The sequence below is a fragment of the Myotis nattereri genome, assembly GCF_964212035.1.
Source record: "Myotis nattereri genome assembly, chromosome: 12".
In the NCBI taxonomy this organism is placed as follows: Eukaryota; Metazoa; Chordata; class Mammalia; order Chiroptera; family Vespertilionidae; genus Myotis; species Myotis nattereri.
Genome location: NC_138087.1, coordinates 53755853 through 53773257, shown reverse-complemented (window position 1 = coordinate 53773257; position 17405 = coordinate 53755853). Strand labels below are relative to the sequence as shown.

Genomic DNA, 17405 nt, shown 5'->3' with positions numbered 1-17405 from the left:
CGATGTTTCTAACTCTCTATCCCTCTCCCTTCCTCTCTGTAGAAAATCAATAAAATATATTTTAAAAAAAGAAAGAAAGAAAACTGCTTCCATACTCTTTTTAAACCTCCTCTGGCCTACAACGTCATTTAGAAGCTGATATACCCTTCCTTACTCCAAATGAGAAAAACTCAACCTGCCTCTACGAAACCCTTCTTTGTCTCTGCGTTCACTAAACCTGAGCCTACCACAGTATACCCAGGAGAGGCTCAGTCCTGACACAGTGGGGGAGTGATTCCCTTTTCTGGAAGCGATGGTGTCCAATTTTGCTTCTCTCTATTGAAAGTTAAAAGGCCAAAGAACAATCATGCTCTCTCATTTTTCAATATGTAATAAAACACTGTAGCCTGTTGGGTCCTCAGAGATAGCATTTTTTTCTCAATTACCTACAAATTTTAAATAGAATCTATTAAAACACAGAAGCTTTGAATGACAGGAGAAATTACATTTTCTATTCATTTTTCAAAATAAAAATTCAATATTAATTAAATTTAACTCCTATTCCACACTCAGACTAAATTTGAGGCAACAAATGTGACAAAGAAATCACTAAATATAAGCCTTTATCCTAAGAAACAATGAATAATTTGGCTTCATACTGGTCTTGAAGTCAAAGCTAAGTTATTCTGGCCCTGCCACATACTAGCTATATAATCTTGAAAAAGTTGTAAGGATTACAAGAGAAAATTAGTTTTGTCATATTGCCAGATTTTTGCTTGCCTTATAGGTTCCCGATATATAGGCAGTGGGAGGGTCGGCACACTCTGACAGCCCTAATGTTTGCTGAGAGATCGCCAATGTCAGAGTTCTGAGGATGCAGTTCCCTTGCAAGCTTGCTGTAAGAATCAAAATTCTAGAAGCATTGAATGATGCCAACACAGGCTGGCTTCATTACCTGAGCTAACTCTCAATCCTGGGGATATGGGACTACTAGTCACAGACTGTTTAGCTTAACTGTACACTGAGTGTCAGTTTTCTTCCTATGTACTTAACTTCTTCCTACCACCTATGTCTTCTTCTCTGAAAGGATACTGTGCAATTTTTAAATTTTAATAATTTATTAAACTTTTTAACCTTGGGGAGAGAGGGACTTCAGCTGAAAATTCTCCCAGGCCATAGCACAGTTGTCATAGCAACTGCTACGGGGTAATTATCTTGTTTCTTTTAAAAAGAAAACTGAAAAATAATCATGTAGAACTTCAGATTAGCTTGCGGCCTAGATTGCTCCAGGCAAGTAACAATACTGTTTCTCAGTGAAACTCTGGGACCAAAGAAGCCTCTGCTTACAAGACATTGCCTCTTTCCTCAATGTTCCACAGCACTGCACAGCAGTGTCTTATACATAGTAAGTGGTCAATAAATGCTTATAGCATGAGTAAGCCAAACAAATGACCCAATCCCATCTACAAATTTCATTACTAACCCATGAAAATAACAGTAGTTATGCTGTCTGGACAACCAGTTCCCTATTCTCACTTAAGCCCATTACCATTATTATAAGAGAAATAACACCAAGTTAATTAAGCCAGTTCCTTCTCCACTCCCAAAATGCACTAAAACATTTCACTAGCCAGTAGAACAATTAATGAGGACAGTTAGATTTTACTAGGGACAAATACCAAGAAAGGGAGGGGGAAATGTTTCAGGTAAATGAAATTATACATACAAAAGCACATTTAGTGAACTGATAATAATGCTAGCATATTTAAAAAAGAGGCTTCAGGGTAGGGGCATGCAGGAGGCAGCCGATCAATGTATTGCTCTCAGATGGCTGTTTCTCTTTCTCCCGCTCCCTTCCCCTCTCTCTAAAAATAAATTTAAAAAGCTTTTTAAAAAAAGAATTCATGAGTTCATAGTGACAGTCATAAAAAAAGTAGGATAGGAGAAGAGAAAAAGACAGCTACTCAATGTAAAAGTAATGAGAGAATTGGAAAATCATAATTTTGCAACCATCATAACAGATTCTAATATTAATGAATGAAAAGTTATGAGAAAATAGGATATGTACACACAGTCTCAAAGTATTATGCCCCCCCTCCAGATCACTTATTAATTACAAAGGGGGGGGGGCGGAATACCCTAACAGTGGAAAGATCCAGAAAACACCATCTGAACTAATAATTAACATCAGCATCACAAATAATCACAAATAATTTTTAAAAATTAGTATCAGCTAGGTAGTAACCAGAATCTAATTATGAAGAAACAGTAGGACAAATCCAGATTTTAGGAAATTTTATAAGACAATTAACTGAATCCTTGCCAGTTGTCTTGTAGAATGTGGGTGGAACTCTCTAATCTTTTGCAAGAGCAGCTATTGGTGAAGAGAGGTTAGCCCGTCCATTCCCTAACTCCTGGGGGGGGGGGGGGGGAGAATAAAGTTTGGGAATGCTGGCAAAAAATGGGAGCCAGACAGGTTAGATGTCTACCTAACCAGGAGAATTGCTAATCTGAACTCAATATCTATCTGTGGGTACAATCTAGAGCTCATTTAGACCAATTGTTTTTTATACATCAAGAAACTTAAGTAGACAAGTGGAAAGACTTCCAAAGACACTCAGAGAGACGACAGCAAACATAGATCTAGAACAAGGACTCAATGACTCCATTACTCCTCTTAATAACTTTTAACTAGTAAAAGTAGTGCTTAGTTAATTATTTAGAAAATGTAAGAACTGGAAGAGTTCACTGGACAACACTCAACCAACTAAGCCACAATGGCCAGGCCCCTTCCTCTTAAATTGTAACTGGTAGCCCTAGACAGTTTGCTTCAATGGATAGAGCATCGGCCTGGGGACTGAAGGGTCCCAGGTTCGATTCCAGCCTAGGGCACATGCCTACATTGTGTGTTCGATCCCCAGTAGGGGGTGTGCAGGAGGCAGCTGATCAATGATTCTCTCTTATTATTGATGTTTCTATCTCTCTCTCCCTCTCCCTTCCTCTCTAAAATCAATAAAAATATGTTTTTAAAAAAGTAATAAGCCCACTATCAGAGACAAATTTGGTTAATATTTTGGTGCCTCTTTTTCCAGATATTTTCCCTCCAATTATATAGATTTGTTTCCCTAAGTGTATTAGTCTGCTCCGGGCTGCCATAACAAAATGCCATAGACTGGGTGGCTTAAACAACAGAAATCTATTTTCTCAGTTTCTAGAGGCTGAAAAATCAAAGATCAAAGTTCTGGCAGGTTGAGTTTCTGGTGAGAGCCCTCTTCCTCGCTTGCAAATGGCCATCTCCTTGCTGTGTCCTCACATGGCAGAGAGAGCTCTGGTGTCTCTTTGTATTTTATTTTATTTTTTCGTTAATCCTCACCCGAGGGTATTTTTTTCCATTGATTTTTTAGAGAAAGTGAGAGGGAGGGAGGGAGGAGGAAGAGCAGAGAGGGAGAGAGAAAACATGCGAGAGATACATCAATTGGTTGCCTCCCACACGCACCCCAACTGGGGCCAGGGATCGAACCTGCATCCCAGTTATGTGTCCTTGACCCGGAGAGCCTGAGACCCTTTGGTGGACAGGCTGACACTCTAGCCACACTACCCAGGGCTTTTCCTCTTTTTAAAGGGGCACCAGCCCTATCAGATTAGAGCTCCACCCTATGACATCATTTAAGCTTTAACACTTCCTCACAAGCTCACTCTAAATACAGTCACATTGAGGGGTTAGGCCTTCAACATGAGTTTTAGAGGACACAATTCAGCCCAAAAGCATTCTGCCTCTGTCCCAAAGTCACAAATGCATATCCTAATCACCTTCAAAATATATTCATTCCATCCCATCAGCCCCAAAAGTCTTACCTCATTCCAGCATCAACTCAAGTATAAAAGTCTCATTTAAATATCAACTAAATCAGCCCAGCTGGCGTGGCTCAGTGGTTGAGCACTGACCTATGAACCAGGAGGTCACGGTTAGATATCCGGTCAGGGCATATGCCCAATTGCAGGCTTAATCCCCAGTGTGGGGTGTGCAGGAGGCAGCTGGTCAATGATTCTCTCTCATCATTGATGTTTCTATCTTTCTCTCCCTCTCCTTTCCTCTCTGAAATCAATAAAAACATATTTTTAAAAGAGCCACACATACAGAGAAACTTTCATCAGGTTAGTGACAGAAAAGAGAAAAATAAAGATAAAAATTCGTTCATTACAATAACTTTGGAAAGGACCTATAGACTTTGAATTCACAACCTGGTTATCAATTTAGATTCTTCTGGCCTCTATAACCCTAAATGTTTGATAAATTCTATGTCCTAAATAACCAAAAAGGGGGAGGAGTAATAAATCATAAAAAAAAATAGGTTTTCTTAAATAAAGAAAAAATGTTGACCTCTGCTATTGGTCTTACTTTTATCAGGAAAGTAGCCTATAGGATGAAAGGCAACCAATGAATTTATAAACCATAAATAGAGGTTTTCATTCTCAAAAACAATATGATGGAGGTAATATAACAAAGCGGTTCAAGGCATGGAGTATCAAGTCAGGTTGTCTGTGTTTGAATATTTACTTCACCACTTACAACTTATGTAATTTGTGGCAAATTACTCAATCTCTATATGCCTCAGTTTCCTCATCTGAAAAATGGAGAGACAAGAGTAAAATCTATGTCTTAGGGTTGTTGTGAAGATCAAATAAGTTAGTACTTTTTAGTTCTTAGACCAGCATCTGGCATACTGTAAGACCTCAAAATGTTAGATGCTATGGTTCTTATTATTAGTAGTATTACTACAATTACTATTACTACCAATTTCAACATGCAGTTGAAAAGAGTTTGACATGTGTTTCAGAAAAACTATAGTAACAACAACAACAAAAGTACAACACACACACACACACACACACACACACACACACACACACACCCCACAGCTTGAAAAATTGAAAGAGAACAGACTCCACATCAGTCCTTTAGTGAATCCTCAAGCTGTTCTAAAAGAAATTAAGGAGAAGGTAGCAATATAGCAACAATGCATGGCTCATTTCAAGAAGAAATCTGTGTGATTTGGATAAGTTAATCTCAGGAGAAATGACAAGTTCTCTTATTCAAACATTTATCAAACTTTAATGAGGCGTACTATACTATGTATCAGGTATTGAGCCAGATGCTAGGAATACCAAAGGAAGAATTTCTATGCCTTTAAAAACTTTGTGTTCCTGTCAAAGAAATATACTTAGATTGTAATACATGGTAGGTTAGATAATAAATGTATGCACAGGGTACTACAGAGGAGAGACATCTAGCTAGACTTGCGGGAAGGACAAAGCAGCAGGAAGATTTTCCAGAGTTAATGACATTAAACAAAGTCTTAAAAAATAATAACTGGTAAATGGGGATAGAAAAAGTAAAATCATTCCTCCTGGGATAAAAGTTGGCAAATGGACAAAAAAGATGAGCACCATTGCCCTGCCTACAGCCACACAAAACCAAAAGATCTCTTCCTAAAGCTACTGGGCAGAGATCCATTGGAGGCACGGGTCTGAATAGGTGTGTTTCTGGAATATATACTGTTTACTCACACCACAACACCATCCTCCCCAATTCAAAATAAGCCACATTTGGAGAACTCACAGAAAGCTGTGACTAAGAGCTTCAGAGATAAGTTTCTCACTTACAACACTGGGCGGCAGCACTGGGCAATGGCTTCCTCTGGCTTTCTTCTTGAATAGAATACTAGAAGCAGAAAGGAGAAAAAAAAACCACATATAATAAGAGGCCCAAGTAAAGAGGAGAAAAATCACAGGTACCTGTAAAAAGGTTTAGTGTTTGACGGGAGTCAAAATTTTTATTGAAAAGAAATAGATGATCCTGCTGCTGATTTCCCTGTGCGATCCCAACATAAAGGCCAGAATATCAGAAATGACACTGCTCCAATGCAACAGGCTAAATCAGGATAGCAGAGACCATTCTGGCCAAGGACACCTGCCAAGCAGCTGTAGAAGGCTTAGTCTGTTGTTGTTTTTTTAACTTTTTTAAAAAATTATCACTGGAGGACGTGTATTATTTTTAGAGAGAGAGGAAAAGGGAGAGAGAGAGACAGAGAGAGAAACATCTATGTGAGAAACACTGATCAGTTGCCTCCCGTACGCACCCCGACGGGGGATTGAACCCACAACCTAGGTATGTGCCCTGACTGGGAGTCAACCCTGCAACCTTTTGGTGTTCAGGACAATGCTCCAACCACTGAACCACCCAGCCAAGGCAGAGAAGGCTTAGTTTTAGAGAAGGTTCAGAAGACTTAGAAAATGCAGTCTTCTAAGTTTTCCTATGGATAAAGTATAGATTCCCCCATTGGAGTGATGGAACTGAAAACCTCTCCGAGGCTGAGTTTCTGATGTTTAAAAAAAAAGTAACAGTGCTTCCTCCCTCATGAGGTCATGTGTGCAATTACTTATTTAAGCATACAATGCAACATCTGAAATCTACTCCAGTCCCCTTCACATTTACACTCTTGCCTTCCCAACCCAATCCACCACCATTTACCACCAAAAAAACAAATACAGAGTGCCCTGGCTGGTGTTTCTAAATGGTTAGAGCATTGGCCTGAGCATCAAAGGATCATGGGTTCAATTTCTGGTCAAGGGCACATACCTGGGTTGTAGGTTTGATCCCTAGTCCTGGTCCTGGTCTGGACATGTGGGGAAGGCAACCAACTGGGGAAGGCAACCAATTGATGTGTCTCTTTCACATCAATTTCTCTCTCTTTCTCTCTCTCTCTCTCCTCTCTCCCTCTCTCTCTCTCTCTCTCTCTCTCTCTCTCTCTCTCTCTCTCTCCCTCCCTCCCTTCCTTCCACTCTCTCAAGGAAAGAAGGAAGGAAGGAAGGGAGGGAGGGAGGGAGGGAGGGAGGGAGGGAGAGAGGGAAAGAGAAAGAGAATTGGGTTAAAATTAACAAAAACAAAAAGCAAATACAGAGTACTGAAGCCATAAAAATTTTTCTCTAAAATTTTTAATTAAATTTAAGTCTTGAGGATGGGCAGGATTTGAAAAGGCAAAACAAAAAAGAAAAAGACATAAACACTTTAACACAGGTACATAGTTTGGAAGACAGAATAGTTTGGTGCAGATCCCATTGGAAGATTGGGAAAACAACGTGGTCCAGCAACTTGCAAATAACCTGGAGTTTTCATCCTGACTCTGCCACTTATTCATAAGCTGTGAAATACTGGGCAATACAGAGCTTTCCTAACATTGCCGATAAATGTGCCACTCATTTAACAGATATTTCTGAGTGCTTATTATGTGTAAAGCCTTGTTCCAGGCAATGGGGAGGTAGAGTATGTAAACCATGGTAAGGAGTTAGATTTTATTCTAGTGTATTGGGAGGCCAATTAGAGTTTTAAACACAAGAGAGATGTGACTTGATTACACTTTAAAAATCACTCTGGCCCTGCCCAGCTAACTCAGTTGGTGAGAGTACAGTCCTGATTTGCCAAGGTTGTGGATTCAATCTCCAGCCAGGCACATACAAGAATCAACCAATGACTGCATAAATAAGTAGAACAACAAATCAATGTTTCTCTCTCTCTATCTCTGTCTCTCTCTTGTGTGTGTCTCTCTCTCCCCTCCTCCCTCCTTCCCTCCTTCCCTCTCTCTCTCAAAAAACCAATAAACGTTTAAAAAATCACTCTGACCCATTAGGTGTGTCTCAGTTGGTAGAGCATTGACCAATGTACCAAGAGGTCACCAGTTCCATTCCCGGTGCCCAGGCTCCAGGCTTGATCCCCAGTAAGGGGTGTGCAGGAGCAGCCGAACTATGTTTCTCTCTCATCAATGTGTTTATCTCTTTTCCTCTCCCTTCCTCTCTCTCTAAAAAAAATCAATAAAAACATATTTAAAGCCCTAACTGGTTTGGCTCAGTGGATAGAGTGTCAGCCTGTGGACTGAAGGGTCCCAGGTCCAATTCCGGTCAAGGGCATGTACCTTGGTTGCAGGCACGTCACCAGTAGGGGTTGTGCAGGAGGCAGCTGATCGATATTTCTCTCTCATGGATGTTTCTAACTCTCTATACCTCTCCCTTCCTCTCTGTAAAAAAATCAATAACATGTATTTTTTTAAAACATATTTAAAAAAAATAAAAAGTCACTCTGGCTACTGTGTGAGATAAACTGTAGGGAAAAAAAAGGGAAATAGACCAATGATTGCAATTATCCAGACAAAAGTTGATGATAGTTTATATAGCAGTGCCAGTAGAGAAAGGCCTTTCAAGTGGTTGGATCCAAAATACAAAACGTTTTTTTGTATAAAAATATACTTTTATATATAAAACTAGAGGGCTGTTGCATGAAAAGATACATGCAATAGGCCTTCCCTTCCCTTGCTGCCGGCACCGGTTTTCCTCCAGGACCCAGGCCTTCACTCTGGCCGGAGCCGCCTTCAGGCCTTCGCTGCCCTGGCCAGAGCCACCTTCAGGCTTCACTCCGCCACTTCGCGCCTATGTATGCAAATTAACCGCCATCTTTGTTGACAGTTAATTTGCATATCTTGCTGGTTAGCCGATGGGAGGTGTAGCGAAGGTACGGTCAATTATCATGTTTGTCTATTATTAGATAGGATGCTATACAAGCAATAACCTATGATACAAATATCAGAGGTAGATAGGAAGGACCAAAAGTCAAGTACAATTTATTTTATTTTTGTAATATGTTTTTATTGATTTTAGAGAGAGGAGAAGGGAGTGGGGAGAGAGAGAAACATCAATGGGCTGCCTCCTGCACAACCCCTACTGGGTGGGGATCAAGCCTACAACCCAAGCATATGCACTGACCGGAAATCAAACCAGCAGATTTTGGTGCATGTGACAATGCTCAACCAACTGAGCCACACCAGCCAGGGTGAAGTCAGGTACTATTTACTTATTTATTTATTTATTTATTTATTATTTATATTTATCTATTTATTTATTCAGTCCACGGGCTGACGCTCTATCCATTGAGCCAAACCAGCAAAGGCCTACCTTACTCAGAATTCAAATTTTCTTTATTGACTCAAAGATATCTTGTCACAGTTGATTTGTTCAATTCATGATCCAAACAAATTGTACATATTTGGTTATTATGTCTTTTAAATCATTTTAATTCTACAGTTGTTTCTTCTTCTCTCATTTGTTATGTAGAATTCTGTACATTCTAGATTTGGCTGATTATATCCCAAGGTTTTATTTACCATGTTCCTCTATCCCTCTTACTTTCTTTAAACTGGAAATTATTTCTAGTAGTTTGAGGATTAGATTGAAATTTATATTGATGGTGTGTGTGGGGGTGTTTTTTTTTCTTTTTGGTGGGGTGATGGTGTCTTATGTCACTTTTAGTGATATTAAATTTCAATAGTGGATTCAACTGGTATCAGCCTATTTCATCCATTATGAAGTGATCCCACCAGCCTTTCACCTAATGGTTTTCACAGCATAAAACCGACATAAAATTTTTAAGCAGACATAAAAATGAGCATAGCAAACTGAAACCTTTACACTTACCTCCAAGATTCAGTAATTATCAAGATTTCATAAATGATATATCCAATAAGGGGTTAATATATAAAACACAAACAACTCAATAACAAAATAAATAAATAACCCAATCAAAAACTGGGCAAAGGACATGAAAGGGCATTTTTCCACAGAAGATACAGATGGCCAACGTACATATGAAAAGATGTTCAACATCACTAATCATCAGGAAAACGGGAATCAAAACCAGAGTAGCAAACGTGGTACTTTTCCAAAAGTAAAATAACTTATTTTTCCCTCCACCAACAATATCAAGAGCATTCCCTATTCCTGATGGCCCAGACTGAGTTGTGCTCTTTTCTGCGCAACAGACCCATTTCTGGAGATAAGTTAGTACAGCAGGACACCACGCATGCAATAGTCTAAACATCCTTTAAAAAGGCAAACAAACAAGGATATATAGATCCAAAAATCTGGGAACTAGCAGAAGAAATGCCTTTGTTCATCTGTGTAACAAGAGGACAGTTTTTCTGGTATAAGCTCCTTCCCCAGCAATCTAGAGCCAGACTACTGCCAATTCAGCCACTTCTGGGCAACACTGAGAAGAATAGGAAAAGTAGGAGAAAAATCCTTCTAATGAAATGTCAGGCAATCTTCCAGATGCCTTGTTCTTTTTTTTTTTTTCTTTTTTCTTTTTTTTAAATATATTTTATTGATTTTTTTTTACAGAGAGGAAGGGAGAGGGATAGAGAGTTAGAAACATCGATGAGAGAGAAACATCGATCAGCTGCCTCCTGCACACTCCCCACTGGGGATGTGCCCACAACCAAGGTACATGCCCTTGACCGGAATCGAACCTGGGACCCTTGAGTCCATAGGCTGACGCTCTATCCACTGAGCCAAACCGGTTAGGGTGAGATGCCTTTTTCTTTAACACAGTTTAAAGTCTTTCATTCCTGAACATACTCACAGGTCCCTCTGCTGAAAAACTATAAAGTGTTCTTTAAAAAGATTTTCTCTATCTCTCCATATTGCAAATAAGGCTTTCCCTACCTCATTGTCAGCACCCAAGGCATTGATTTGCTCCAATTTGTAGGTCCAATATCTGGCTTCTTCCTCTGGGATATCTACCATGAAAAAGAAGAAACCAGATTATAAGGTTAATAATTTAATCATGGGTCAATAATGCTTTGTTCGATCGGATAATCAAACTTAGAAGGGTGGTAGCAATTGACTAATTTTACTGGTGGCTTCATTCTTTCTATGAACATTATTTTGAATCTTTACAAAAACCAAAATAATGTTCTATTATTTCCACTGGACCAGAAGACTTAATATTGTTAATGTGTTAATACTACTCAAAATGATCTACAGATTCAATGTGATCACTATCAAATCCCAATATGTTTTTTACAGAAATAGAAACCACATCCTAAAATTAATATGGAATCTCAACAGATCCCAAATAGCCAAAACAATTTTAACCCTTTTCGGTCCAACGTGGAGGCTGACTCAACAGACCAGGTGCTAAGAGCAGGTCCAATGTCGAGCTGAGGTCTAGTGAGACAGATAACTTCAACATTCAATCCCGTCAATTAATTTGGACCAGACTGTTTGAATTCCAAAAATAAAATTGGACCGCAAAGGGTTAAAAGAAAGAATAAAGCTGGAGGACTCACATTTCCTAATTTCAAAATTTACTATAAAGCTACTAGAGGCCTGGTGCACAAATTTGTGCAGGGTGGGGTCTGGCCTACCTGCCCCAATGGGGGCCCATCAGGCCAGGCTAGCCAGGGGTTGGGGCTGCAGGTGGTTGGCTGGCCAGCTCCGCCCCCAATCGGGGCAGGGGTTGGGCCGATCAGGGCCCGGATCAGGCTGGTTTGGCTGCCACAGTGCACGTCATAGCCACCGGTCGTTCTGCCATTCCAGTTGCTGGGCTTTTATATATAGAGATAGTAATCAAAATAGTGTGGTACTATATTATGTGACATGATAGAGGTATCAGCTAATGCTATGATGGTGGTAATCATTTTCCAATATATAAATGTATCAAATCAATACATTGTACACCTTAAATTTACAGTGTTAGATGTCAATTATATCTTAATACAAATATTTTAAGTGGGGGGGGGAAACAGTGTGATACTGACATAAAGACAGATATATAGATCAATAGAATAGAGAGTTAAGAATTAAACCCTCATATATGTGGTCAAATGATTTTTTGACAAGGATACATTCAATGGGGAAAAGAGTCTTTTCAACAAATGTTGCTGAGAAAACTAAATATCTTATGCAAAAGAATGAAGTTGGATCCTTACCTAACACCATAAAAAAAATTAACTCAAAATGATTCAAGACCTAAAACCATAAAACTACTAGAAAAAAGCAGAGGGCAAAAGCTGCATGACATTGTATTTGGCAATGATTTTCTGAATAGGACACCAAAGGCACAGGCAACTAAAGAAAATATAGACAAATTGGACTTTATGACAATAAAAAAATTTCTGCAGTAAAGGATAATACCAATAGAATAAAAAGGCAACCAACAGAATGGGAGAAAATATCTGCAAATCAAATATCTGATAAGGGATTAATACCCAAAATATACAGAGAATTCTTAAAACTCAACAACAAAACAAAAACCCAATTAAAAAATGAAGGACTAGCTGAAACCGGTTTGGCTCAGTGGATAGAGCGTCGGCCTGCGGACTGAGAGGTCCCAGGTTCGATTCCGGTCAAGGGCATGTACCTGGGTTGCGGGCATATCCCCAGTGGGAGATGTGCAGGAGGCAGCTGATCGATGATTCTCTCTCATCGATGTTTCTAACTCTCTATCTCTCTCCCTTCCTCTCTGTAAAAAATCAATAAAATATATTAAAAAAAAAATGAAGGACTTGATAGATTCTCCAAATATATACAAATGGCGAATAAGCACATGAAAATATACTCAACAACACTGATCATTAGGGAAATACAAATCAAAACTACAATGAGATACTACTTCACACCAATTAGGATGGCTACCATAAAAAAAAACACACACACAAAAAAAACAGAAAATAACAAGTGTTGGTGAGGATGTGAGAAACTAGAACCCTTGCGTACTATTGGTAGGACTATAAAATGGAACAGCCACTAGGAAAAAACAGTATGGCAATATTTTAAAAATTAAAAATAGAATTACCATATAATGCAGCAATTCCATCTTGGAGTAATAATATACTCAAAATAAATTAAAGCAGAATCTCAGAGATTTCTGCACACCCACGTTCATAGCAGCATTATTCACAGTAGCTAAAAGGTGGAAGCAACCCGTGTCCACCAATGAATGAATGGATAAGCAAAATGTAGTATGTATATTAAATGGAATATTATTCAGTCTTAACAAGGAAGGAACATATGTTGCAACATGGATGAACCTTGAGAATATCATGCTGAGAAACATGCCAGTTACAAAAAGACAAATACTATATGATTCCACTTATCTGAGATGCTTAGAATAGTAAAAAATCATAGACATAGAAAGAATGGTGGTTGCCAGGGCCTGAGGGGTAAGGAGAATAGGAGTTATTTTTAATGGGTACAGAGTTTGATTTTTACAAGATGAAAAAAGCTATGGATATGAATGACGGTGATGGTTCACGACATTATGAATGTATTAATATCACTGAACTGTACACTTAAAATAGTTAAGATCGTTAATTTCATGTTATATGTATTTTACCACAATAAAAAAAGAAAAATTAATAATGGAATATACTCATTTCTATATATTTAAGATTAACTATTACAACTTACCCCAAAACAAAACTCACCTTTTATAAACATCAGATATATACAGCATGAAAGAGAAACAATGTGGCAACATATGGATCAGAGAAACTTTGGAGACATTTAGACAGATATATCTTCCTGCCTAAAACTTCCCCTCCTTCCCCTCAAACTGCTCTTCAGCAATTAGTGGCAGTATTTCAAAGTTTTATCATAAAACCTTCAAATAATCTACTACCTAGTTTGTGTAGCACTTCCTCATCCATAAAATGGTGTACCCTGTAATTGTTCAAAAGAAGTGAGAGGACAGGAAGAGCTGCTATGCTGCAGGTCTATAAGTTCTGATGTAGAATAATGTAGAATGACTCTCTAAGACAGTGGTTCTCAACCTTGGCTGCACATTAGAATCACCTGGGAATCTTTCTAAAATCCTGATTTCTGGGCCTCATCCTCCGGAAATTCTGTTTCTTTATTTCTTTGTTATGGGGTGGGGCCACAACATATGGGGTGGGGTCAGTAACAAAGAAACAGAATTTCCAGAGGATGAGGCCCAGAAATCAGGATTTTAAAAAGATTCCCAGGTGATTCTAATGTGCAGCCAAGGTTGAGAACCACTGCTCTAAAATACATTGTTAAGTGGAGAGCATCAGGGACACTAAATGTGTTCGAATATACTACTATTTGTGTTTTAAAAAGGGATTAAGTCTATATTTGATTATAGATTCAAAGACTAACTCTGCAAAGATACACAAGAAAGTACTAATCATGACAACCTATAAGGAAAAGAATTTATTTGTGAGGGAGGCTTAGTAATTTTTACTGGATAACTTTTTAAACCACTGTGCATGTATTCCTGCCTTACCCCTCAAAATAGTTTGAAAAAAAATATAGAGCTGTGATTATGTTTACTGCAGTATAATTTATAATAGTATAAACTTTGAACAAACAAAATACCCAACAAGAGGAGTGGTTAAATATATTATGGTTTAAAAGTCCAGGCCCTAGCTTTTGGCTCAGTGTGAACAGTCAAAATTAAAATTAAACTAAATTAAAACAAGATACCATATCAACCAATTACACAGAAAAAGGTTAAAGATTGTGAAATACAAAATGTTAGCAAAGATGTGTAGAAAAGGGACATCTTGGATACAGCTGATAAGACTATAAAATGGCACAATCTTTCTGACAAGTAACTTGGCAATACTATGAAAAGTAATGGTGCATATATTGTTTGACCCATTCTTTATTTTGTTTTATTTTTTTAATTTAAATTCTTTATTGTTTAAAGTATTACATATATCTCCTTTTTCACCCCATTGACCTCTCCCGGCCACTCCCACCCCCTGGACCCATTCTTTAAATTCTACTTTAAGGACTTTCTCCTAGACTCACAAATGGGCACAGATATACAAAGCTGTTCATTACACCAGTATGTAATATTAAAAAAAAAAACCCGCCGAAACCGGTTTGGCTCAGTGGATAGAGCGTCGGCCTGCGGACTGAGGGGTCCCAGGTTCAATTCTGGTCAGGGGCATGTACCTGGGTTGCGGGCACATCCCCAGTAGGAGATGTGCAGGAGGCAGCTGATCGATGTTTCTCTCATCGATGTTTCTAACTCTCTCTCTCTCTCCCTTCCTCTCTGTAAAAAAATCCATAAAATATATTAAAAAAAAATAAACCTACACACCAATTAATAAAACGTTGCTTAGATCATTTACCATATAGGCATCTATCTGTTCAGACCAGCAAGATAGACCTTAAGTATAACATGGAACAATGTCCAAGATAATGTGCTTTTGTAGTTCATACAACACTTTATGCAGTTATGTGCGGTTTAATAACAAGGTATGTTCTGAGAAATGCATCAGTAGGCAATTACATCATTGTGCAAGCATCATAGAGTGTACTTACACAAACCTAGATGATATAACCTACTATACACCTAGGCTTATGGCATACCACCATCATATAGGTGGCCCGTCATTGACTGAAATGTCATTATGCGGCACACAACTGAATCACTATATGTAATATATACATATGATTCAAATTTTGTCAAAATAAATTTCTGCAAAAGAAATTTCTTATTCCTAAACCAAGACACACAAAAATTAATAGTGGTTAATTTCTTTAACCACTGAAAATAGAATGCAAAGGAGGTGGGAAGAGAAACAACTTTTATTCATGTACATTTCCATACTATTTGAATTTCTGCCAGGGAATGTATTTTTTGTGATTGTTTAAAAAATTTCCTTTTAAATTACTATTCTACTTATTAAGTGCTACGTCATTGTTAAAATGAACAGATTATAAGTTATACATTAACTTCAAGACAATAAATGTTAAAATGTTATCACAAGAATAAATTATTGATGTTCTCTAACACGCAGGTATTTCATAAATCATACTAAACAGTCATAAAAAAGTAAATACTTAAAGAGAATGCTTTTATTTTTTTTTAATATATTTTATTGATTTTTTACAGAGAGGAAGGGAGAGAGATAGAGAGTTAGAAACATCGATCAGCTGCCTCCTGCACATCTCCTACTGGGGATGTGCCCGCAACCAAGGTACATGCCCTTTACCAGAATCAAACCTGGGACCTTTCAGTCCACAGGCCGACGCTCTATCCACTGAGCCAAATCAGCTTCGGCGAGAATGCTTTTAGTATAGATTCTTTAATTAGCACCATTCTAGCATCAACTTTGCATCATCCCTGGGATAGGCATTATAGGAAATAGAGAGGAAGACAAGAATGCCCTCAAAAAAGATGGCTGATAAGACAAAAGACACAGGAATAAAACAAATAGCAAACAATTTGAAACAATATGGTAAAAAGTATTAAATGACATTAAAATCTAATCAAACAGACTCACCAAAAGGCAACTCAAATCTTGTATCAAGCAAAATTTTATGAGGAGTTGGGTTTTTAGTTCCACAGATCTCATCATCTTTCATTAATGTCTCTGCCTCCAATGTGGACCACTCCCCGGGCCCTTCCTAGAAAACAGAGATCTAAGATTAAACTTTACTTTTTCATGATTTCCCTCTTGGTTTAAGAGCCAAGTGTTTTTCTCTGAATTTCCTTGTTGGAGAGCTTCTGAGGGCCACTCACTTCCTGATAAGGCAAACACACCACTATCACCACCTACCTTTCCTGCTCTCTGCAAGCCCACTGAGGAAAGAATTTCCGGAGTACCAAACCGAAAAAACAAGCATCTCCATGGATCAATATTTAATCTGTGTCATTCTTAATGACTGTGTCACTTCATGTGTTTCTATTTCTAGTCAGTAAAGAGCTACTAACATTGCTAGTTAAGTAGACTTGAACTGGGGCCACAATGAAAATGAACTGCCCATTGCTGGGGGAGTACAAGTTTAACCAGAACTAAAAGAAATTCCGGAAGGAGGGTCACATTTTCATCACCCCCACTCCCAGAGAAAACTCCCAGTCCATGTAAAAGATATATAGGAATACTATAGATTCTATCCACATTCAAAGTGAGTGTGTATGGAGAAATTATGCTGAATTCTAACCTGGGGAAGTGGAATGGGAGTTCAGTCTTGAAAATAATGTACAGAGACACTGTGAATGCCAATTGCCAAAACTGGTAGTTCCTCAAACCCTGTTAGGGTTACATGTAGAAGGAAGACTGAAACCAGTCCCCGGGGATTAGTGACCCAAAGAAAAAAAGCAGAAAATAGGATCCAAAGTAGAGAACAAAACCCATCCAGATGGCTGAGGAAGTTCAATGGACTCCTCTCAGGAAGGTATCTTAGTGGGAAAGGTAAAAACCACAGGTGCCCTAAATCAATCACACACAGTCTCTCCCTTCCCTCCTTTACCCTCCTGATATCTCTCCTCTCTCTCTCTCTATCTCTCCTCTCTATCTGTTCTCTCTCTCTCTCTCTCTCTCTCTCTCTCTCTCTCTCTCTCTCACACACACACACACACACACACACACACACACACACACACACACACACTACTCAGAAGGGCTGTCCACCTGGTACGTTTAAAGAGGTGTTCTAGCACTTTTGAATGCGGTCACAAGGCAGAGGAAAGACCAGACCGAAATAAAATCCCCTAAACCTCTAGGTGAGGTGAGGAATAAGCTGGTTGCATGCAAGGGGGCAGAGCAATCTGAGATGTATGG

At 38.6% G+C, this 17405-nt stretch overlaps 1 protein-coding gene across 1 annotated transcript in view; it reads right to left on the bottom strand.

Moving 5' to 3' along the window:
• UNC13B (unc-13 homolog B) overlaps positions 1–17405 on the bottom strand; it is a 148676-nt gene that overhangs the window by 96395 nt on the left and 34876 nt on the right. The window contains exons 5-7 of the mRNA XM_081103660.1: positions 16125–16248; positions 10528–10601; positions 5644–5701 (exon numbers count right to left, since the gene is read on the bottom strand). Coding sequence (XP_080959786.1) covers positions 5644–5701; positions 10528–10601; positions 16125–16248 — 256 coding nt within the window. The remainder of the gene's footprint in view (positions 1–5643; positions 5702–10527; positions 10602–16124; positions 16249–17405) is intronic.